This window comes from Geospiza fortis, unplaced genomic scaffold (genome assembly GCF_000277835.1).
Source record: "Geospiza fortis unplaced genomic scaffold, GeoFor_1.0 scaffold145, whole genome shotgun sequence".
Taxonomy (NCBI): domain Eukaryota; kingdom Metazoa; phylum Chordata; class Aves; order Passeriformes; family Thraupidae; genus Geospiza; species Geospiza fortis.
The window spans coordinates 1,469,916-1,495,252 of NW_005054362.1; the positions used below are offsets into that span (position 1 = coordinate 1,469,916).

The following is a 25,337-nucleotide window of genomic DNA, read 5'->3' on the forward strand; positions in this document are numbered from 1 at the left end:
TCTGGGGGCAAAATCATCTTCATGTGTTAAGGATGTTTAACATCTGCTTGCAAATCTGGGGCCGGTCGAAAACGGGCTGTGAGTGGAGGGAGGGTGATGCCAGCGTGGTTTTACACCAGAATCCTTAACTACAAGGAACATGAGCACACACACATCTCCTGAGCCTGTGCAGCAAGGACCAATAACCCAGGGCTAAACTAATTATGGCTTGTTATGCTTGAGCAGGAAAACAGCAGCAGCTCCTCTCCTGCTCCAAGGGGATGTGTAAAACAAGTGTCTTGGTGGCTCCTCTTCCCTGTGCCTGCAGGGGAAGAGCTGTCTCTAGGGAGCCTTCAACTCCCAGGGTGTCCAGAGGAGCAGATTTCCTCCTCAGCTGGGGACATGGGGACAGGCAGGACAGCTCTGCTCTCCAGGCTTGACAGCAGGGCTAGACAAGGCCCTCAGCAGGCCAGCCTTGCTGACTCTAACATAAAAATGTATTTCTCAGGATAGGTAAAATCTGATACAGCAATGCAAAACAAAAAGATAGAATGCTTCATTAAATAATATCGCTCATCATGAATATTGAAGCCCATGAATATTCATAACAATTTGGGAGGTAGAGGGGGGGACCTTAATTTTACTTGAAATAGTTTATGAAATGCACCAAGGTGGAAGAAATGTTCCTTGTTCTCCTACATCAGGCGCTTTTAGACCTGTTTCAGGAGCCCAGTCCTAGAGACCAGGGGATTAATTCCTGAAAACAAGCCCTTTTCCCCCTGAGCTCCTCCCCAGCTCTTCTCAGAAAATGACATTTTCTGATCCTAAAACATCTTGAAAGAGACAGAAAGATTAATTATGCTCCTCCCTACTTCATCTTCACAAAACATCTCAGTGGTTTCTAGAGGTGCAAAGCCTTGATGTCCATGGTCCTTGTGACTGCACTGCTGAGATATTCAAAGACCCATTGAACCAAAGGGGAAAACCCATTCACTGAGATTTTGCATGGAAAGGAGGTGGGGTGGGAGCCTTAAAATTATCTTCTACTTAAGTTAGCCAGAGACAACTGGAGAAGATTTACTCATCAATCAAGCTCTCCCCTTTCAAAAAGTCGCCCTGATTCAATTATTCTGCTTATTCCCACAGAAGATCCATGGGATGAAGAAGCAAGAGCAAAGCAATCTGTCCTGTATTTTTGTGGTCACAGTTTCGCACCTACAAGTCACAAATGTTTTCCAATTACAAAATTACCACAGAGGTGGAGCTCACCTCTCAGAGCACTTTCCTGCACGGGTGATGTTTCTTGATGCCTGCTTGATTGTGGCTGTAATTTTTTCCTCCAGCAATTATTGTCACTGTATCAGACCTTATCCTAGAACCAAGTGCTGAGGCATTCAGGGACAGTGTCCTCCCAGGAAGTAATTGCTGATACAAAACCTTATTCCCAATTACCAATGTCAATAACTTGTGGGTATTAAAAGTGTTTTCCTGGGCTGAGATTGCTTTCTCATCTGATACCTGGGCTGTAAATGATCTGATTTGCTATGAAAAGCTCAAATTAGAAAGGCACCATTCAAAAAATCACAAAATATAAGGCTGACATCTTTTGATTTTCAGTGGCTCTGAGAGCACTCTGCTCCTTCCTGGTGGTGTTGCCTTCCTGGCTTGAATCTTCACTGTCAAGACATCATCCTCAATTAACATCAGGCACAACTACTCTCAGCTTTAACACTCTGCCCACCCGACTAGCAGTGGGTTTCAAAAGTGGGTCTGCAAGCTGTAATCTCAAACTTGTCTATCAGAAACACCAATATTATCCATCTTTTCTACTTTTTGGGACAGTGGAACCTCAGAAGTATCATTACATTCAAGTTTTGGCTTAGTCCTGGGAACATTTTATCTTATTTTCACTTGAGGAACCCCTTTCTTTACTCAACATTCCTGCAGTTAAGACCTCTCTGCAGCTTTATGTGAAATTAAGTAGCCAATGTCATACACATGGTGCTGCAAAGACTAAATCCTGATATTAAGCAAAGTCAGGGTTTAATTTCCCTGCATGCAGCAGGTGAGATGGGGAAAGGCTGGATTTGGAGAATGTAATGAGCAGTCACAGGTGAACATAAAATATAAATGCAAAATGCATTTCCTCATATTTATTGCATTTTTTACATCTAAATCAGGCAGATTTCATTCCACAGATTGAGACTGATCTGAAGTAATTTAGTGGGAGGCTGGTAGTTGAAACACATAATCACATTTCTAGAACAATGTAATTACATTGAATTTAATGTGATTTCCTGCCACAGGTTTAAAAGTGCAGCCTCCTCCACATTCTCAATTTATGCTGAACATGACACTTGATGTAAGACTACTTTTACACAGCCAGGTAGAGCATTGCATAAGGGAAGAAAGTACTCTGTGACCACTTGAATTCCCCAGCACCATCAGGCAAAGATGCCAGCCATGAAGAACCAGTAAGCTCAAATCTTAAATTTCTAGGAAGATGCTGTTTCAGCAGATGACCATTGATTTTAGATTTCATTTTCATGAAATGTCTCACAAGGAACAATTATGCCCACCTTAAGAACTCCTGCCCAAGTCAGGCCTGCTCTGTGGAGCAAAGAAATTTGATTGGAAATTCACAGCAGAGGAGTTTTCAGGATTTTGTGGGTTGTAGATATTTCAGAGAGCGCTATGATAAAGGCTTTTTATAAAGATCAGGCTAATAAATGGATAGGGCAGGTCAAACCCATTATGAACTGCTAGGAAATACTGGGGGGGAAAGCCAATTGCAACCCGAATGCAGAGCAAGAGTTGGAATATTAAAATGAACACAAGGACAAAGGGCTGGAAATGTATCAAAGCTGGGAATAAAACAGCACAGTCACTGGCGTTTATTTAACTCCTACAAATTAGTTAAAAGTTGATCTAGAGAAAGTGTGCAAGCCAATGCATCAGGACAGTGCTGCCAAAGCACTGCACAAACAGGAGGGTTACTCTTAAAAATAAATAACACAAAGTTACAGCTGATCAGATGAAATTCTGCCTACAAGACAACTCAAGTAATCTGTTTGCAGAATAATTCCAAAGTTGTACAAATGGAGGCATATTTACAAGCAATTTGCAAACAGAAAGAAAAATGAATAAATTGATCAAAAATGCTATTTACTGCTGGCAGTTCATTTGACTTTCTGCAGAATGCTTCAACATTTATATTCCTTCATTGGAATAAATAAGTATTGAAATATAATGGATAATGAAGCAGATGCTAAAAGGCAAAGAGCACAGATTTTTTTTTTTTCTCCCAAGACCAATATAAATCTGAATGAAATAAAAGTTGAAAAGTAGGTTTTAAAGCTGGGGACTTTTATGGAAAGTAAACAAACAATGGATTTAAATCAGTATCATTATTGATGAATCACAACACTATGGAAATGGCCTCAGAGAACTCCAAATGCATTATACACTGTGGAAGGGGAGGGAGAAGAGAGAGAGGAAAAGCCCCTAAAAGGAGACACCACTGAGCCCTCCCTCGGCCACCCTGTACTGATGTCACAAAATTGGCTGCAGTTAGGTTATAAAGCCAAATCTTAGGATTACCCATACATGGAAATTTTCTTTGGCTTGAATAAGAAAAATCTCAAGATGTGCAGGCTTGAAACAAACCAAGGAGAGACCTCAATGTATTTGAGTGCCTTTCTGACACTCCCTGCAGAGTGCTGTGCTGTGAAAGGCTCCCACAGCCAGCAACTGTGCCGAGGTGGCAGCAACAAATGCAGACCTGTGACAAAACCAGGGGACAGGAAAGCTTTGTCTGGGAGATGACAACGTGTATTATTGATGGCTCAGCCACCTGCAGGCTCAGGGCTTGGAGAGGATAATGGCTGTGTCCCAGGAAGGACTTGAGGAGGGTTGAAGGCAGGTGTGAGTCCCACAGGGCACATTTTTTACATCTCAATCACAGCAGGACGAGCAGCGCCAGCTCAGCCGCCACATCCACCCGCCACACGTCCAGCACACAGCTCAGCTCTTCCTCCTGAGCCTGACAAGCTTCCCAACAGCTGCAGCATCTCCAGACTTCAAACCCTTTAGCAGGGTTTCTTCAAGGAGCTAATGCATTTGCTGAAATTAATTTTGGGCTGCAGCTTCTTGAAAGGTGCCCATTTCTACATCAGGCAGATTAGCGGCACAGCCGGCTGGAAGCTGCACTCTTAATCAAAACCAAAAATGTACTAAGCAGATTTTCCCTTTTGTTTAGTGGAAAGCTACTTTCTTCAAGGTGACTCAAGACAAAAGGCAGTTTGCTTAAACAATAAGAGATTTGCCAGAGGTCCCCCTTTTCATCCCTGATCAGTTCCTGTGGCTCAGAAGAGAATTCTGCAAAGACACACGGCAGTAGGACAGTGGAGTCAGAACCCTCACTATTGCCAATCCATCAGCTGCAAACCAGAACCAACCAGACACAAACACTTGGATTCAAACTTGATCAAAAGTGGTTAGAAATGAGAAACTATTTGGCTACAGCAGGATTACCACTACATTAACTGGGAGGTCGACCCAACTATTCAGAACTTCCATTATGAAGCAAAGAATGCAAATCTCTGCTTTCCCCATCACCGCTCCAACAGTCACATATTCAGATTTCTTTCTGGAATAAGTGCAAATTTGCTTTGATTCTATGACATTTCATCACTTAATACATTTATAGCATGTCAAGGGAAAACTTGACTGAATTCACAATGCTGTACTGATTGAGTTCCTAATAGGAACAGCTGTCAGAAGGACTTGTAAGGATAAATTTCAAAATCGCATTGCCTAGTTGGCAGAGGGCTTTCTGTACTTTCTGCACCTATGTACAGAACTTTCTGGTACACAGAGATGGACAGCCCCTCTCTTCCCAGTTTCCATCAGCCCAAGACATGGCAGCTGCTGCAGCCACACTGCACAAAACATTTTTTTCCAGAGTCCTGCACTTGAGTCTCCCAGTTGTGGAGTCAGGAAAGCTTTGCTGGAGACTCATGAACAAGCTGTGGGAGAGGAGCGAGGGATCAATTGAGGGGAACCCACCAAAGGTCCCCCAAGTACAAACTACCCAAGCAAAGAGCTCAGGTGTGAGCAGAGAACACAGGAGGCAGCAGAGCTGGAGGTCAGCATTGACCTTGGCTGAAAATGGGGAAAGATGACACAGAAAACCAATTAAATTCAAGTTTAGCCCATGGCCAGTGTCCCAGCCTCAGAGCTTCCTGCCCCTCTCAATCTCTACCTATGAATGGAAAAACATCTGGGAAGTTTTGCTCTGTTCCTGATCCCTCCTCGAAATCTTCACATTTGTTTAGAAAGGTCTTCAAAGTACAGCTTCCAAGGGAACCCGAGCATTTCCAAATTCCTCTCCCTCTTTGCAGAGACTTGCAAGGCCTTGAAGTGACCTACCTTGAGCACTCATTTCCCCGTTTCAATTAGGCAAAGAGGGGGAAAAACCAGTGCTTTTCAATACTTGAGACCAACCAGTTTCAAATAAATATTTAAAGCTGTCCTGATTGTTAGATAAGCAGCTTCTGCAAAGAGATTGCAAACGTTGCAATTGTTTTGCCATACGGTCGCCAGCAGCTGGAAGCTCTGAGATGCCCATTTCAATCAGAAATTTTCCATTTCAAATACATTTGGCTGTTTGTTCGTAGTGGGAAATGCTTCCCGTTGCAGAGCTTTCAGAAGACCTCAAGGAGTGAAGCACAGGTGGCTTTTCTTGAAATGGGGGCAAAGCACAGCTTTCTGTAAACACTCCTTTTGATCAGTAAATAAGTAAGAAAAGGTGCTGTGCCACACTTTCTGCACTGCTATTAGGCAGCTAAGAGGCTCCTGCTAGACCAGACAAAGCCTTCAGTCAGTCCCACAGAATATTCCCAAACAAATGAAAAGAACAGGAGGAGGAATTCACTTTAAAGTGCATTCATTGTACTTTTCTTTTCATTAAATATAATCATATGCAACAGCTCCTTGTGGTGTTGAACGGACAATACTCTTCACTCTTTTTTCATGCCAGCACTTCAACCACTTGTACTTACATTCTTCCACCTAATCATTACCTCGCTGTTGTTAAAATCCATCATGCACTAGGGGCCAAATCTTGAGGTCCCCACTCAAACCCTCACTTAAATGAGCTCTTAGGAGGATTTTTGCATGATTAAGCATCACAGGCTTCCCCCCCCCCAAGTGATATTTGAATAAAGAACACAAGAATTGGCCTCGATCATTACCATAATGCTTTCATGTTTTCCACAATGCCACTCAAAAGCCTAAAAATATGGCATAGAAGCCCTGGAGGGAATTAATGCAAAGTGTCTGTATTTGCACCAGGAACCAATTGCTGAGAGAAAAGAAAAGAATATCTGAAATAAACCTGGAGGATGCATTAGCAGAAGCACTTGTGAGCAACTTGCCCTTTAAAGTACGCATGGGACAAATTCATCTCGAGAGTCACTTCAAAGAGAATGGTCTGTAATCAAAATTAATCACAATTAATTTGGCCCTAGGTTTCTGCCACAGAGAGCAGCTCCTGCAGGCAGCTCTGCGGGCAGGGATCACATCCACAGCGTCCACCTCTGCTGATATTGCCAATTCTGCTCTGCTGGTGCCATCCTCAAATGCTGCAACAGGATCCAGGCCAAATTTGCTTATCAGCTCTGAACCATGAGGCCAGCCAGCAATATGTGCTGAATGGTGCTCTTTTGGAGGATGTCATCTTTCTATTTATATTACCTAATTCTTCTCCTCCAGCTCCCTGTGGCAAACCAACAGTTGAAATCAGCCAGTGGAAGCTAACAGGGTTATGTAAGTGTCCATTTGCTGTACATATGCTCTCCCCCCTAAGGCAGGCAATCACGTGCGAGAGGTGCACCTTCCATTTTTGATGTCTAAGCACATCAGAGTTTTGGAGATGCTTCAGTGTCTCCACCCTTGCTGGAGGAGCTGAGCAAGAGGCAAGCAGCAGAGAACTGTCACAGGGCAGACTCAGAGCCAGATGAGAGATGCTTCTGGGCTGGACACAGATCCTTGTGTGCCCATGAAACACAGCCCCACCAAACCAGGCAATATCAGCTCCACATGTGAGCCCTCTCGAGGCATTGATGAGTAGACACAACCCTCAAACTTTCTGCCCAGGCTTAACCTCTTGCTCTGCCAGCACAAAACCAAAACGCTTCCTTGATGTGGAAAGATCCAGCTTCCCTGCCTCTTGATCCCTCTCAGTCTCTACCATCTGTATCAAAGCAAACTGGGTTTATGGACCTGGATAACTATTTTGTTCCAAAAATATTTAACTTATACTTAAAAGCAACAATATTAATCCCTGCAATCCATTAATTACCATACCCTTCACCCCAAGGTATGTAAAATTGGCACATGCCCTATAATTTGAGGGACTGTTGGCACCGAATCTCTTGCTCTCTGGAAGTATCCAGGGTTTAAAACCTCAGGAAAAACTCTCTAGGAAAGCTGAACTCCTTAACTCCAATTTAGTGTTAAAAATATGACATGAAGTTTAAAGTAGGCATTTTAATTATGTATATTCACATTTTTTTCCTTGCTATTCTACCCTGAAGCTTTGTCATAGTAGAACTCACCAATATAGAGCACTAAGGCTTTACAATCAGAATCTGTAAATTCAGCTCCTCCAAGTGTTCAGTCACGTGAAGACAAAACTGATTCTTGCTGCCCCTTCTCCTATGTTGAATGTGTATTTTGGGAGGTGTATCTTCCCAGAATATAGTAGTATCACTTCAGAAACACCCCAAGTTTCTGCATGTCAATTCCCGTGACACATATCCAAGTGAAATCCAGCAATAGCAACTGGAAGTGCTGGATTCTTTTGCACAGAGCCCTTGCTCCCTCCTGCCAGCAGATGGAAAAAGAGGACCGGAGCCTGTGTCAGGCTACAACACGGCAGAAAAGGAAGGAGCCATCACAGCAAATGAGGAATGTGTCACTTTCCCCACCTTTTCTTGGATGGTGAGGCAGAAGCACAAGGAAAACAAGCAAATCACTCACGACCACAGCAAGAATAGCACCACAGTCCCCAAGCACAGGACACACTACATACTTGTAGTAACAAAAAATATATCTGTCACTGCATGTCACACGAGCTCATTCAAACTCAAAATTTATCACTTGCTTCGGACTCCAGCCAGGTGACAGCAAATATATCATGGAGCTGTCAACAATCTGCTAATCTGGGCTGTGAAGTGTAGGAATACAAGAAGCTTAAAAATATACTGCTCCTTCAGAAACCATAAATTCTGCTGGCTCTTTCTCACGTACCACTGGGTAATAGGTCTGCTCCAGCTCCTTCACTCCCACCTCCTGCAGTTGAACAGTTCCATTTTGCATGTCTATTTAGAGAGTGACAATCAGCCACACGAGGCAGTCACCCATGGGTATAACTCCAAAGCGGCATAGACACTCTCTAGCTCTGTGACTGAGAAGAATTACCAGTGGCAGATTTCACTGCAAAGCTGGTACAGAAATCCCAGGACAGACACAACTAGATTTTCAGAGACAGCTGGAATAACATCCCTGCCCATCTGGAAACCTGAGCTGTTGTGCTCTTTGGAGCAGAGAAGAAAGCAAAAAGAAGAGAAGGAAGACCTTTCCTCATCCACCTGAAACCAAACCACGTGTCCAGGCTGTACCTTTTTGGAGACAGTGCAGAGGATGGCACAGTCCCATGAGTGAACACTCAAGGACTTCAGCTTCTCCTAGCTCATATATTGGACAAAAATTCAAAGTGAGCTGGGGGAAGGAGCTCTGATTATAAACACAGGAGAAGTTTCAAAGAGTACTTCACAAATAACAGCTTGTGACACTTCACACTGGGCACATTTCTGGGAGACTACAAACAAAAGCAAACATCCTTGTTGTCCAAGTCATGATGCTTTATGGGCAGCAAGCTCACCAAGGTCTGCATTATCCTGCTCAGCCTGAACTGCTGCTCCTCCAGCCCTGTGACCTGGCCTGGCTGGAGAAGGCAGTTTGACTCACTGATCTTCGTGAAAATTCAGCTCTTTAACTGCATTTCTCTTATGCCAAACACCTTGGTGTGCCTGCCATTCTTCATTTCCTCCTCCGGCCACAAACTTCAATTTTCTCTCCTCAGCTCTTAAACAGCGCGTAATTACAACTAATTATCGATCACTGAGGGATTACTAGATGACAAATCCAATTTCCACACTGTTATCAAGCATGACTGACTGGGGTCCAGAGAGGATGAAAGGTACCTGTGCTGAGGAGAGCCCTGCAGGTGCCTGAGCTGGGTGGCAGCAGCGTTGTCACTGTCACCAGCACCAAACCTGCCTGAGGGCTGAGGTGTTTAGGGGCCTGTGACACAAAACTCCATAAATCCACACCAAGAGACAGTCCTCACCCCAAAGAGATTTACAAGCCTGCAAAAGCCTGAGCCTTTTACATCTGTAAATGTATTCAATTTGGCTGCATTTGTACCACTTTTGCATTCCATTTCTGCAAATATCCTCCCGAGCAAGCGAGCTGCCAGCGATGTTCAGAGAAACAGCTCATTTCAGGGCAAAAAACACCACTCCATTTTCCTCAGAGCAAATTTTAAATTTGCATGCTTTGGTGCACCTGCTGATCTCAACGAATTGGCTGATGAAGGGAAGGGGAGCACTGTGCAAGCCTGGGGCCCCCAGAATGCAGCCCATTAATGGCGTTTGTGAGCTGCAGCAGGCCAGTTCCCCAGAAATCAGGAGTTTGCTGCCACGTGCTCTGGGTTGTACAATAGAGGCACTGTGCACGCAGAACATTTAAGAAAAAAAGAATTAAAAAGAAAAATCTGAGAGAAAAATACATGGAGCTGCTCAAACATCATTGAAGGGAGTAAAAAAGCAATGTTTTAATAAGAAGTCACATGATGAATTGTTCCCCAGTTGTACTTCAATGGAGTTATTCACATAATTCAAGCAGACACAAATCCCAGTGTGAAAATATCCGTGCTCTTGTAGCCCAGTGGCAGCCCTTCCAGCATGACTTACAACAAAAGGCTGAAAAAGTCCACTCCCCTGGTACACACAAATTGCTTTATTATTAGAGCTCATCCAGCACCATTATTTTCTGACAGTAAATGTGTTTTTAACAGAATTGAAATTGCCGTGAAGAACATTTTTCTTGCAAATGTTTAACTTTTCTTTGGGGAAAAACCACATTCTTGTTTCACGTCTCTTTAGCATTAAGATACATTTCCCTTTACATTCTATTCCAAAGGAAGCACGACACAATTTAGAAAATGCTGCACTAAATCTTACTAGCTCCTAAAAGAAAAAAAACCTGAGAATGAACCTTACATAAAGAAAGATTGCAAGTACCTTACTAAGGACTTTATTCATTAAAAAAGACTCAAGTCTATTCTGCTTCTTGTCTATGGAAGTGAAATATGATTTTATTAAATGAAACCCTTAATATGTTTGCTAAGACTCTGTCAGGCTGAATATTAACTACATTTCCATTGTTTTTCAAGTCTGAAAAAGAAAGTTGTTCTGCAAAGAGACAATCTCACTTAAAGCTTCTTAACCTTCAGACCAGCGGGGAAATTTGCTTTATGAGGTGCATTTGCAATATCCAGCTCACACGGGATGCAGTACATTCACAGAGAGAAAATGCAACAGTTCTCAGAAAGTGTTTAAGGAAGGGAGGGGGGGAAAAAGAAAGGAATAAACCACAGTAGAGCATTTCATTTGGGGTAGGAAATTGCAGATATGAGCCCCGATGTGAACAAATAGAGGATGATAGACAGATAGGGACAAACAGAACAATGCTCTGTGTATTAACACTTGTCTAGAATAACTCCCTAAGCTGCAGAAAAGTTTATCTAGGGAGATGTTAGGAAGTTTTAAGCTTAATAATGGAGCTCTGTGCATTGTGTTTTAAGGCTCACAAGCAGGTATTGTATTCGAAATAAGCAAGCATTGTTTAACCAAAGGTACCTGTGCTTATAGTGGTTGGATAGAACTGCTGTCAATGTGCTTTTGCTTTGTGTGATTGGGCAAAAAACTTATAAAGTGAGTTGTGACATTAAGTTCTTTGTCTGCTGCCTGGGATGTGAGCTGCTGGCATCTTCCCATTGTCATCACCAGGTAACGAGACTGATACTGGAAAATACAGCAGCTCAAGGCACGTTCCCAGCAGTCCTGTCCCGTTTGTGGTTCGTACAGAGACCCCGGCAGGCGATGCCCCGAGCCTGGGTGCGCCCTGTGTGTGTGCGCACAGCCCGGCACAGAGCTGCCCTCCTCACTGGGGATAATCCCTGGGCTGCCCTCTCTGCCCTGTGCGGGGCTCACACAGATGGAGCAGCTCCTGAACATCCCCCCATGGAGGCGTTTTTAGGGGAGGGATGCTCGATCACAGCCCGGACACGGCTCCGCTCCCAGCGGCTCCCGGAGCGCTTCCGCGGCCGGGGCTCCTGCTCCAGCACAAGCCCGCTCTGCCCTCTCCTGGCCTGAGCTCGGAGCCGAGCCCTGCCGGGACGGAGGGACACGGCAGGGCTGCCAGCAGAGGGGTGGGCATCCCTCCTTGGGGGGCACCCGCAGGATGGCATCTCCCTGCCCACCAACAGTTCATCACCCCTGGGTACTCTCTGCGCCATCCCAAACCCGCCTGCCCTGCTCACACACCCAAGGGACAAAGCAGGAGCTTTCTCCTCACCGGAAAACAACACTTGCAGGGTAGGGGAGGCATTGCCTTCCTCCTTTTGGGAAGCATCTGCTCTTTGAGGTGTATCGCTGGAACATGAGCCATAAAAACAGTGATTTGTAAAATGAAAGCAATGACAGACGTTCCTTGTACAAACACTGTGAGACATTACAGATAAAGTAACATTACATAAACAGGCAAAGCATTAGAACTATTATCACCAACAACAGCACAGGGGACACAGCAGTTTAGCAAAGGAAGTGAAAAATAGCGGATGTGATTTAAGAGGCAGAGAAAATCTGAGCTGGCAAGTTGTAATTACTGCAGCTGAAAGCCAGCCAGGATCCTGGTTGACTGCCTCCAGGCTCAGGAAATGCAACCCAGAATCTTTAAATGACCAAATAATTGGGACCTGGGTTGCATGTCCCCAGTGAGACACGACCATTGATGTGGAGTTTCAGGAGAACCACAAACACCATCCTGCCTGGCACTCCTGGCTGCAGATCTACAACCAAACATTGACCTGAACCAGATCTGCTCTGCAAGGTCATTTTTCTTCCCACTGTGGTACAGCTGCAGGGCTTTTTCAACCATTCTTCAGCTTCAGCAGCCTGTAAGCATCTAATGTCTAGTCAGAGGACATCATTCATCCATTTTATGGTTCCCAGAATGCAAAGATATCTACCCAATTTCCTAAGAAACATTAATATTAAAGGATGGCTTTCTCAGCCCAAATCATGCAAGCTGAACAAAGTTCTCCTGACGTTTCATGACAAGGTGATTAATAATACCAAGAAGAAGAATGAAATGATACCAGATTATAAACTATTGTAAATCTTTCAGTCATCCCAAGAATAATGAATGTAGATTTCTTAGGAGAGCAGTACAGATTTAAACAGAATCATTTTAGTTTCCTTGTCAATCAAGAGGCTATTTATGTAATACCAGAAAGAGACAATGAACTCATGTAATCTTAAAAGGAGAGTGTAGCACATGTCCTTAAAAACAAAGGATTCCAAAGGTTGTCCTAAGCTAGAATTTCCAAAATTATTAAAATAAAATGTTGCACTTTAACCATTATTTTTGATCACTGACCTTCCTTTCTCCAAGCAAGAGCCACAATGAGGAGAATGCAGCTGGACTTCAAATGTCTGAGCTGACAGGACCAACTTTCTTCAAACACTTAATTTAAGGGTATGGTCAGAACTGTACTGGCCTAAGAATCCACTGGACCAATACCAACCTTCTTCAAACACTTAATTTAAGGGTACTGGCCTAAGAATCCACTGGACCAAAATGCCCCAAACTTCCTTGACGTGGGTTTTGGAGTCAAGGAAGATGCAAATGCAAACTCTCACGAGTTGTTCCACAAATGCTGTTAATTTTTCAACCCCCATCTCATGACAAAGTTTATGGCCTTACTCTGCTTTTGGCTGCAGGGGAACCCAGTGCCCTCTGACCCCCTGGGGCAGTCTGTCCTAGACATTACCTCAACACAATAATTAATAAGTAATAATACTGAATTTGAGCTCGTGGAATTTGCACAGGCTAAATGTTCCAAAGAAAAATGAATAATGCATGCAGAAGAGATTCATTTGGGGGAAAAAATGTAACTTCAGTTAGAAATAAAGCCCTGGTTGCCTTGGCAAAGAGGATTTAATTGCTGTAATCGCTACATCTCACATAAGGTCGCTGTTTGAGGGAGTCCACAGTGCTGCTATTCATTCTGTGCCTGCTCTATGGCAAATAAAGGACTACTGGTCCCTAGAGCATCAGGGGAGTCATTCTGAAAAGGTTTAAATTATTTTTAAAGGGTTATTAGCTTTGGCAAATGAGTCAAAAGTCATCTTAGCTGAGGAGCATAGGTACTTACACCACATTATGGAGATGACAGCAGGAAATGCCACCATTAAGAGTGTTCTGCTGGTGGTGCTGTGTGCCATTACAAACAGAGCTCCACACACGAGCGTTCCCTCTCCATCTGTGTCCTGCCCACCCACCCACTCGGGGCTGCCACTGTCCCTAACAAATTTCCCAGAGAAACATGAAGCCAGGGCGCTGGCACACACCCGTGTGCCTTCACACAACCAAATTCAAATGGTTTTACTGGCACAAATCCTAAGGAGCTCTACGGAAGTCAATTAAATCACCCCTCTTTTCTGGGGAACACTGAGAAGACTCTGGCCAGGCAAATTAAATTAGAGATGGGCCAGAGCCAGATTCCCAGATCCAAAACTACCCAAAACTCACAATGCATTTGGATCCAGCTCCAGATTCTCACAGTCTGCTACTGCTTCTCTCTCACCTCCCAGGCCAGGACAAACTTTTCAGACTGTCCCCAAGCATCACTTGGTGCATTTTATCACCATCCTCCACCAGGGATCTGCATCAAAGTGCTCATGTGTGTGCTCCCTGTGGCTGCTTGGCACATTTCTGGCCCAGACCCTCATTAACTTGAGCAGATGCTTAGAAAGCTCATGAGCAAGGCATTGCCTATCCCACACTTCTGCCTCTCTGCCTTTCCCACTTGCTGTCCTCTAGGACCAGTACAATTAGGGATGGGGATTATTGAAAATGCCTTGGGGGGCTCCTTCATTAATACCACAAAAGGTTGGGCCACACAATGAGGGAAAAAAGAGAGCTGAGAAAGTTTGCTTGGCAGGAGATTTTTCAGAAGGATGTAGTGGGGGGACAGGAAGGACATTTTGGTCTTGGTGAGCCATTTAAAGGGAAGCGTGGTGGGGCAGAGGGAGGGTGACAGGTTTGCCCCGCAAACATGAGGCTGCTTGAGCATGGCTCTCCCAAGAGCACCCTCCTGAGGGGATATCCCTGGAAATACTGCTGCTCAGAGCTGTTCCTCCTCTGCTGGGAATGCAGCATCTCCCCAGGGATCCTGGGGAGAACAGACTTGAGAGACATTTCTCGTTTATTTAGCAGTTGTAACCCCCAGCAGAGGGTGAAGCAGTGCTGCACCCAGGGCACTGACAGCCAGCACTGCTTGGTGCCAGACCAAAAGCCGGGGGACAGGAGAGCCAGAGCAATGAGGAGCAGCTCTGAAAAGCTCAAGAAGAGCCCCTGATGGTGCCCCCTGTGTCACCCAGCCCTGGCCCCAGGGCAGGGGCTCTGGGGGCTCTGCCAGCCCGAGGTTTCCCCATCCTGGCACAGCCACTGCTGCCCCCGCAGCTCCAGGGCTGCCAGGAATGGTGCAAGCAGTGAAATAGCTTTAACTGTAAGCACCATTTGCTGTGCCTCGGAATGGCAGACTCATTTGTCACTGTTTTCTTCTCCTGCAGCTCTTTGGATTCATCTGGGATCCAATAACTTTGTTAATATGATTTCTTTCATAACCTGGCCCAGTACAGCATCCAAGGCAGACATGGCAGCTATTTGAAGCATTAAATACCTCACATAGCACAGCTCCCTGCTCTGCCTTGCCCAAAACCATTTCTTACCAGTCTTTTATTGACGTAAATTGCATGGGGAGCAGGAGCAGCACCCAAAACAAGAAGATATGTTGACAATTTTCTTGCAATATTTGGTTTCCTGCTCTTTCTGAGAGTCCTTTCTCCCCAGAGCTGTCAGCCAACTATCACACTGGCCTTCTTCTATCAGAGCATGCAAAAACTCACGGGTAAACACAAGGACAAAAGCAACTCTCTGTTGCATCAGGGGGAGCATGAAGAAATTGAGATCAATGTGCTCCCTCAAAGCAATACTTCATCAGCTTCACGGGAGAGTAACCTCATTTTTACCAGGATAAAATGACAGCAATGCATGGCCTGAAACATCTCAGGAAAAGAGGAAATTTCAAAGTAGTGGCATTTTTCTACTTTTAATACTGTTCATTACTGTGAATGTAATGAATAGAAGGAGAAGTAACTGCATCAAGGAGCGAATCACTGTTGTGTCTGACTTGTTTAAACAAGACTGTGATTTACTGCACTGCCAGCTAATGAAGAGCTGTACAAGAAGCTGATCAATGCCATCATTGTCTGGCAGCACAAAGCAGGGACTACTCAGCATATTGTCCAAAACAAAGGCTCCCCCCAAGCTCCCCGCCAGGGACTTGTTTCTGAGGACACACAGTTTGCAGAGAGCCACAGTGTGCCCCAAACTTGAAATGATCACTCACAGACAGGAACCTTTGCTGACCTGTGCTTCCAACTTGAGTACAAGGTAAAAAATAAAAGAAATGGATGAAGAAAAACAAGACAGCTGTAAGACAAACATTAAATTGCCCTTTGTGATACTGTGAATTTAAGCAGTTTTGTCACCCCAAGGCAGCTTTGTGTTCGTTAACAGAGGTAACTCAACTCAGAGCTGGCTGCTCACAGGCAAAACTCAGCTTCTAATTCCATCTTCTGTGGTTTCCCTTCCCATTTCAGAGCTGCACCAACATTAATCACAGCAAAGGTAAGACAGGATAGCCCCCAGCAAAAGCAAGTTCTGGAGAAGAGCAGTGAGCTGGCTGCAGAGGCTGGACTTTGGGGTCCCTGAGATGCAGAGGCTGACTTTGGGTGCCCTCACCCAAAGGGATCCCCAGCCCCATCCCAGGCAGGCCCAGCACCAGGGGAGGTGAAGCACAGCCTGTCCCTGCCTCAGTGCAGCCTCAGTGCTCTGCACATCCCCACCTGGCCCTGCAGCAGGCACTGAGCCCTGCAGGAGCTGCCTGCAGTTAATTAGCAGGAGCTGTCATGTCAAAGCTTCTGGAGATGGGTTCAGCTTACAACAAGCTTGTAGAACCCGATCCATTTAGAAATGTAAAATCTCTTTCCATTACCATCAGCAAGGCAGAGTTTGTGTCAGGCCACGTGGTGCATTGGCACCTTCAGATCCATGGCAGGTGCTGCTCACACCCCTCCCCTTGCAGAGCACAGCAATGCCTGCTGACATGGGCAGACAAGAGCCTGCCAGGGCTCCTCTCACAATCCTGATTTGTCAAACAAGATGCAGAGCCACCAGTGACACCCAGCACCAGGAACCCACTCACAGAGCAGCCACGAGACACCTGCTCTTGCACCAAACAAAATCAACACCACCGCCTCTCTTGTTTCCTACTTGATGGTTCTGGATATGAGGAACAGCAAATTAATTCACGTGACATTGCAAGATCCTTACTGCTCCCAGGTGCAGATGAATGAGATAGCTGAGGTGCTGGAATTCAGGGCTTGAATGGAAGCAAAGTAGGCTTTCAAGGCAAACCAAACACCTTCTCCAGTGGGAAGTGGAGCCTTGTTTCATTCCAGCTGTACTCAGTGTTCTAACACACACACGAAATATTCCCAAAGCACCAAAATTAAAAATAACTGGCAAACTCTTCAGTGAAAAACACCGGTGGAATACACACACAGGCTAACTATTTGTAATTAATTCTGCATTTTGATGCACCCTCCCCTCCAACTCTTACAAACATTTCCCCACTCCCATGACAGAGGAGACCGTCGCTGAGCCAAGGAGCAGACAGTGGGAGCACTGCCCCAGTCACCAGGACCTGGCCCCATCTCCTTGCCCTACCAGCCCCTCCACACAGCACAGGAGCCTGGTTTGTGCCCAGAGCAGCACACCCAGGACCCCTTCTGCAGGGCAGCAGACATTTCCATCAGAAAACATCTCAATTAAAGCCCTGTTTTATCACCACGAGGCTGCAATCCCATCTGGAGGCGCTTCCAAGCCAATATCCAACAATTCCCAGGGCCTCTCTCTGTCACTGGAGCTGCTGCTCTGCCTGAGCAGTGATCATGGACAGCTGATTATTGCAGCACATAGTTGACCTTTATCTAAAATTCCATTAAAAAGCTTTATTGACTGTAGTCTTGCAGGCTCTTTCAGGATTCGCTGGGTCATTTATTCCCTGCTTCTAGAATTGCTCCAGCTCTAAGGAGGAGTCAATTTTTGTCATTTTGAACTGGTTTTAAGGCTGTATGAGGGGGTGGTTTCTTTTCTTCTCCCTCTCCAGGGTGGCTGGGGCAGAGGAGGTTATCTCAAGGCACGTGAGGAGGACAGAGAAGCTGCCAGGGTGGCACAATGATTTCCAGGCTGGTTCATGGATATGGATCCAGCAGCTCCCAGGGAAAAAAATCCTTTTTCCTTTCAGCCAAGAGAGATTCAGGTCTAAGTACTTCATACAGCATCCTTGTGAAATTTGTAACTCCATGCCATCGTGTCAGGTTTTCATCAGCTACAGCCAATTTTTCTGGGCCACAAGCCGGCCTCAAACAGAAATAGGAAAAATAAAAGAATGTTTCAACCTTTTCTGAAAGAGGATTTATAGGAATGGTTCATTCAAGCCAAAAAAACCATTCTGGTGGCAGCTCCCACAGGCTTCATTGGAGTGTCCTGAAAGGATATTACTCCCTTTCCCACTCAGTAACAAAAAGAAAAGAATATAGTGGGAGGAAGACAATATAGGCATCAAATGAAGCAGGAGATCTGGAAAAATGAAATAGTGTGAATCTGTCTTGGAGGAATATGAAATAGTGCATAAGTACTTGGGGACTGCAGAAAGGTTGCACAGACAGATCTGGCATTTCCAGACTTAGCAGTGCTCGATATTTTTATTAACATTACGTATCACTATTTCATATTTACATTTCGTTCCGTGTACTCAGAGAGGAAAGGCAAACCAAAAATTTCAACATTCATCCTGGGTCTATTAAAATTTTGGACTAAAACCCAAATTATTCCCAAGCCACCAGTAATGGTTTATTTCTGTGATTATTTCTAAATCTGAACCAGCATTTCAGATTTCAGAAGAGCATCTTTGTATTTTTTTTCCTTTCTCAACGCTTTGATTTCTGCTGAATGTTCATCCTGAAATGATGTTCCAGTGAATCATTTCTTTCTCTCCCCAGTGACAATCCCAGTGACAGAGCTTCCCATTCCCAGCAGCTTGCTTAGGAGCCATGAATGCCATGTGGAGCCTCCTCCTCACAGGCAGCCAGGCTGCATTCCCCACAGTCTGTACTCTCATTTTCTATGCATTTCCGGATCCAAAACCTTCTGTTTTCTTTCCCTTGTTTGCTCTTGGCAGCTATTGGCAGGAGACATCCTCTTAATGATCTTTTTCTGGCCTTCTAGACGACTGCTCAGACTTCTCCAGATCTTTCATTATTACCACAGAAGCCTTGTAAGTCACTTTTAATGGTCTGTGCAATTTTTATTCCTTACAGGAGACATCACCTCCTCCATATGGATATATGTTTATTGATATAAATCCTTAATATCATTTTGCCTGGTGAGACTAATCAGGAAGGGTCTCCTGGTACGTGTAGCACCTTGTCCTGGTTCATGCTCAATCTTTGAGCTGCTCTGTGTGGAGCAGGGCAGGGAGGAGTGGATAATCCTTGTCCTGAGGCTGCCAAGGCACCAAGGGACAGTGATGTCCCTGAGCAGGGTCCTGCCATCCCCTGCAGCCACAGCCCCACACTCTGAGCCGCTTCCATTTCCCTTCCCAGGTGTTCATGACCTGCTTCCTCGCTGTTATCCTGGAATTCCTCCAATTTCCAGCTCCATTCTGAGCAGGCACAAAGAAGGATGGCTCCTTGCTGTTGGGGAGTGTGAGGGACGCCAACAGACCCACATTTTGTGTGTGACAGTTTGCTGTTAATGCTCAGCTTCAGGGGCAGCACATCCTCACTGACAGCTTAAATGGGGAGACTTGGAGAACAATCCAAAAATCCATTGTTTACTCCTAAAGAGAGTGTCCTCATTTCTTCCCTATAACCAAGGGGCAATTGTCCATTTATTTCATTAAACTCTCTCCTGCTGTACAAATTGACTCCCATTTTTCTTTTAAATTCACCCTCTGAGTCTCAAGATGGAGTTAAATAATAACAAACACCACAGAAGAAATAGAAGCCATTCCCAGTGCTATTAGATGAGATTTCTGTTCTTCCAGTTGAGCAGGAATTGTTTTCTCCTGTCTCTTTTATAACTCCTCCATGTATCAGGAGACTTCTTGTGTTTAGCAATTAGCACTAAAGTTGCTGTTACCCCTTCTGTAGTCACGATTTCCATCTTTTCTTTTCTCATTTACTACATTTTATCTAAGTTTGTTAGTGAAGAAAGAAACAGAGATACTCCAGCACATCAAAGGACAAAAAGTCCTGAAAATTTGTGACACTGAAGTATGTATGAGTCCTGCTGGAATCTCAAACCTGTCCTTCATTTTTACCCTTTTTTTTTTTAACAAGGTGGCCCATAAAAGAGTTTAATCATGGCAAACATAGCCCATTTCACCTACCTTTACAGTTAAACTATGCTTAGTGACAAACCACCACACATAATTTATCTTCCCAGATGGTGAATTTTGCAGTACAGATCAGACCAGCAAGGCCACAAATTAATCTCCAGTGTCACAAGCATTTCATCACAAACATGTATAGATCATCTGTCAACAAAAGCACCAGTGGCAGGCACAGCAAAGGCACCAAATGCACACTCTGTCCCCAAATTCTGCCCCTTGACACATCTGTGTCCTTCCCTGACACCAAGCCACGCTGGCTGCACTCCAGTAGAAAAAGAAACAAATGTATTTTATGTAAAACACAGCACCACTAGAGCTCCAAACCCACCTGAAATTCAAGTTACTGAATGAAAATAACCAAGACTTAGCTCAAGCCAAGCAAAACCAGTTTGGAGTGATGGAAGGGACTGGAAGTGATAGCTGGAGCTTCACAAACAAGCTGCAGTGTCACCCTGCAAGTGACAGGGCTGGGAGGATGGGCATCTGACAAGGGGTGTCTCTCAGCACAGCACATTGCTGAATCAAGGAACTGCTTCCAACTGCTTCTCAGCTCCCAAGCTTGGTTAAGAATCACAGATTTCACCAAAACAAAAAAAAAAAATCAACTCCCATATGAGAATTGAAGTCAGTTCTGCTAGGAAAAATCCAGCATAAAATAAAATACTATGCCACACAGCATGAAATAGTAAAGAGGTGCATAAAATTGAGCATATCTGCTCCTTTGCATCCTGTCAGAGCTCAAGGCTGTGCTGAGAATGACTTGGTTTTGATCTATCCTCTCATATGAGCCAGACCCTGCTACACTTACAACAGATATGATTAAAAACTATCAGTTATATTAAGTAAAAATATATTTCCCAAGGCAAACATTCACTCCAATGTCTTTTTCTCTGGCTATAACACACAGAAATTCTAGGTATATAAGAACCTTCTGGGTTTTCATAGACATTAACATTGAGCAGAAAACCAGGGAAAGCTGGAGAGGGAAGCTGCATAAATTAGATGTAGGCACTGTAGTGCTTGTATTTCCCTCAGCATCATTCCCTGCCTTCCATGTAAACTTCAGCTGAAAATCTCTCCAGGAACCCAACATACATCATTCAAAATAATCACAGCAACAGTTGTAGATACTCTTCCTATTCTAAAGGGCAGGTGAACCAGCAGCAGAATTGCATTCTGCCTCTCACTTTCAGCGTTCAACTGAAGGGTAAATAAAAATACTTTCAGTTTCTCTGATGAAAAGCACAATGCAAGCAAAGCCAAATCAAAGCCCAGACAGGCTAGACTACAGAGAGCCAGCAGTGAATTTTCCAAGGAAATATTTCTGGGCACGTAAAACATGCTGATTTATTGTACCAGAAACATTTCCTGGGGATGAACAGATTCCATACACTTTTCAGAGAAGGAAATCCCCATGGAAACCTGACTGCCTTCCCAGGAGCACTGAGATGGAGGTTCCACATGTTGGGAGAACAGCTGGCAGCTGGAGCCATGCAAACCCCATGGGCTGTGGGACAGGTGAGGTCTCAGCAGCAGCCAGGCTCCTGTGGCTCATCCTGGGGCTCCCCAGCCTGGAATCTGCCTGCTCCCTCAATTTCTGCTCCCCCGAAAACCCAGGTCAGTTATTGCTCAGTGCTTCCAGGACCTATTTTGCTTTTGAAAAACAGCATTTCAGAAGTGTCTCTGCAAGAAGTTTTTGGTTATTTCCTTGCCAGCAGAAATATCAAAACCTTGCACCATTTGTTACGAGGTAAATGCTATTTTAGAAATTCCAGTGGAAAGAAAACATCCTCGTCTTAGGCTGTCTCTAATACCTTGGGAATTTTATCTGTGGTGTGGGGAGGAGAACAAAACCCTGAGAATTAAGAGCTGATGTTAAATCCTTGCAGAGCCTTAGGCAAATTCTATAATCTCTGTGCTATGGCACCGAGGATCAATACACGCCTGCCGAAACCCGACTGCTCCGTCAGGCCAGTCCATCCGCTGACGGTGGATGCTGGCCAAATCCATATTTAACAAATTAAAAACACTAAAGCCACAAAGAGCATGAATAAGTTGTGTTTAGAGGAAGCCCCTTCCTGACCCAAACCTTTTCAAGTTTGGTTAAACCCCATTATATTTCTCACACTTTCCCCCCATTAGCAGCCCTGTGCTGTGAATCACTTGTCCCCATTCAGGCAGCAATCTGTAAATTTATTAATATGCATGTGCTATTTCACAAATGCTGAATGATTTGAAAGTGCTGCATAAGGTTTGCTGTCTGTTTTCTCAACAACTGTCCCCAAAGTGCACTTCTGTCATGTTCTGCTCCCATCCTTCTCGGATCAAAAGTTGGAAGCAAGGCACGAATCTGCTCTGAGGTTTCCCTGCACGGGCTGCAGCTCCTCCCTTCCCGAGAGCCTCACATCCTTACAGCAGATGACACTTTCCAATTACCTTTTGGCCCTTTTGTTCCCCCAGTTTGGCTCACATTTCTCTCTGAATTTGGTCCCCGTGCAGCTCTGAACCCAGAGTCTGACAGCTAAGGACAGAACAAATATGCAGCACTAACCCTCGGGGTGGTTTGAAATGCCTGAGTTCTCCTATTACAGGCAGATTCACAAGGAAAGGTCAACAGAGAGTCCCCAGACTTAACATAAAAATGGGCCACAAAACCAGTCAAAAGCTTGAAGAAGCAGGAAGGGCTGATCTTATAGGAAAACTGAAGACAACTTGCAAAGTTTAGCCCCAAATCCTGGCTCTGCCAAAGGATTCCTCCACAGGCTGAGCTCATTTCCTCAGCTCTCAGCTCCCCTCTGTGCAATGCAGCAAGAGTTCTCACCACATTTGACCTGTGCAGGATGTAGCCCATGCATTTTGGAAAGATGATGATGATAAAGTTGATAAAAACAGAGGAAACGTCACCAAAGAAACAGAAAACCCTCTTGCAAACTCTTTAGCAAAATATATTGCAGGAGTTACCCTGGCTGATTTACAGAGGCAGAATTTAAGAGGCAGAATTATGACTAGAAGCAAACATAATTAAAACAAAAAATAATCAAACAAACATTTATAGCCCATACTTTAAAATCAATGCCCATGGTCCAGAAAGTGTCATCCACACAGATAATTCAAGAGTAGCTATAGTTTTCGCCTGTTGAAGAAGCAATCCAGAAGTTCTCTCAAGAAAACAGTAAATATAACCAAATGTTTACACCTAGCATTGATTTTCCCCTATTTGTTTTGCATACTACACTTAAAAAGTTCTCTTACCTTAATACAAACTGGTCTGCTAGCGAGTAATCAGCCAGGAAAACATGGAAGGTCACAATGTCCCCCTCTCTGACCGGGCTGAGTGGTAAGTGAATAACGATATTTTCATCCACCCTCAGCGAAGACTGCTTTAATTTGTCTTGATTTGGGTAAACAACGATGCTACCAATCCTCTCCATAGCTGACAAAGCTTGGTGCTCATTCTCTTCACCTGCATGGATATTGTTTTCCCATTTTGCATCCTCTGGAGAACATTCCCCATCCACTGTATAAATCTTATAGAAGAGCTCCACAGTAATCCCTTCCAGGGAGGCTGTTTCCTCTGCAAGCAGGGGTGGAGGGGAGCTGAACCAGCTGGGAGACAATTCCAGCTCCACAACACATAATCCCAGGTGGCCTGTCAATCTGCAGCTGGCCACCACTTCTCTAGACTCCAGGAAAGCAAACATCTTCACACAAGGCAGCATCTCCTCAGAGTCGTAGTCGTCCCAGTCCTTCCCCGCTATATAGAACAAGGTCTGTATTTTGGGTTTGTTGGAATAGATTGAGCTGTTGATTATGTGGGATTTTAATTTCCAATTAAAAGTGAATTTATTTGTGAAACCAAAAGATGCAGAAGTCAGCATGAGGTCCAAGGGAACGGGTTGTTCAACAGAAAAGGGTCCATACGTGGCATTTAGGACAGGTGGCTGTTTGGCTTTGTATATAAAGAATGAATCCACCCTAGACTGCAAACTGGAGTTCCTCATGATATCCTGGTTGGCTTCCTTGAGGAAGAAGAAAGTATCAGCATTGGAGATGTGAGGGTTTGCAGGGAGATAGGTTGGCAGGTTGGAGAATCTCTGGATGCTGTCCATGATCCCTCCTCGGCTCTCCACCACTGCAGCCAAAGAGAAAAGGAAACAGAAAAACTCAGATGTTTGCTTAGCATGGCCTCAGCTTCTGACAAAAGCAATGGATTGCAGGACATCAGCCCTGCTGGCCACAGTTACAGAACAATCTGAGACAGGTACCGTGGAACAACTCTGGTGCTCAAAGCTCAGGCTGGGAACAGGGCATCAGCTGTGCAGCTCCCTTTCCACCTTCCCCAGCCTGTTATCTGCTTAAAGCCATTAATCAAAAAATCAAATACTAGTACCACCAAGAGAGGACTGACTGGCCAGATCCCAAACTAACTTCCCAAATTGTTTACTGGCAGTCTGTTTTTTTTCTTTTATCATCAGATCAAACTTTCAGCTTCTCCTCACCCATGTTTCAATGTGCCTAAGAAACTGACATATTGAATATTAGTAGCAGTAAAACAGAAGAGTTTGAGCAGTAAAAATGGAACATTTCCTTTAATCTACCATCACTAACACACAAAGCAATGGGCGTTGAACATCTGCATCACTCCCAATCCATTCTGCCAGGTCAGCAGCTTGGAAATTAGTGAGAACCTGATAAAAGCTTCATGTTCTTGAAACCAAAACTTTTCACGATAAAATATGTGGGGTTTGATAGAGGTCTCAGTCAGATGGATTTACAGGCAAGAGTGAACTTGAGAGAAGGAGAAATCCTTTACACACAGAAGGATCTCAGACACTTAGAAGGATTTTTTGGTTTAATTCCTGAGGAGAATAAAACACATTTGGAAACCACAGAAGTTTCTCTACAACACAATGGTCAATCCTCCAGCCAGCACTGAGCAATTTTTCCGGGGAAAGAAAAGATTCCAGAGGGAGGGAGGGATCAAACAGACATCTTTGGTTTGGGCTGATCTCTAATTAATAGTGAGATATATTCAGTCTGGGCTGTGATCCTACCAGAAACAGTGGCTCTTTCAAACTAACAATTGGTACCCAACAAAGAGCCGGTGAATCCCAGCTCCTGGGACTGCTCAGAGAAAACAAACAGAAAGCCAAGGAATTAAAATGCAGCAGTTCCATAATGCACAGAGATAACAAAGGCACAATGACAGAGCCTAAGGTCAAAGCTCTCATTGTGTCTCTGAAGCTGAGTGGTGATTTCACTGTTTGTCAGGGCTGGCCAGAGCAGATACACAACACACAAACAATTACACCTGCTCAAGCCAGATGACTCCGATTCTTGCAGCCACGATTTAGCAGAGATAAAAGCTCTAATATTTAAGCTATTTTTTTCACTTGTGTATTTTTAAAGCCTACATTTA

The 25,337-nt window shown here is 44.5% G+C and overlaps 1 protein-coding gene across 1 annotated transcript in view; it reads right to left on the reverse strand.

Annotated features, from left to right (window-relative positions):
- The window catches only part of TMEM132B (transmembrane protein 132B), a 218,896-nt gene that overhangs the window by 135,417 nt on the left and 58,142 nt on the right, over positions 1-25,337 (reverse strand). The window contains exon 2 of the mRNA XM_031059490.1: positions 23,171-24,050. Coding sequence (XP_030915350.1) covers positions 23,171-24,050 — 880 coding nt within the window. The remainder of the gene's footprint in view (positions 1-23,170; positions 24,051-25,337) is intronic.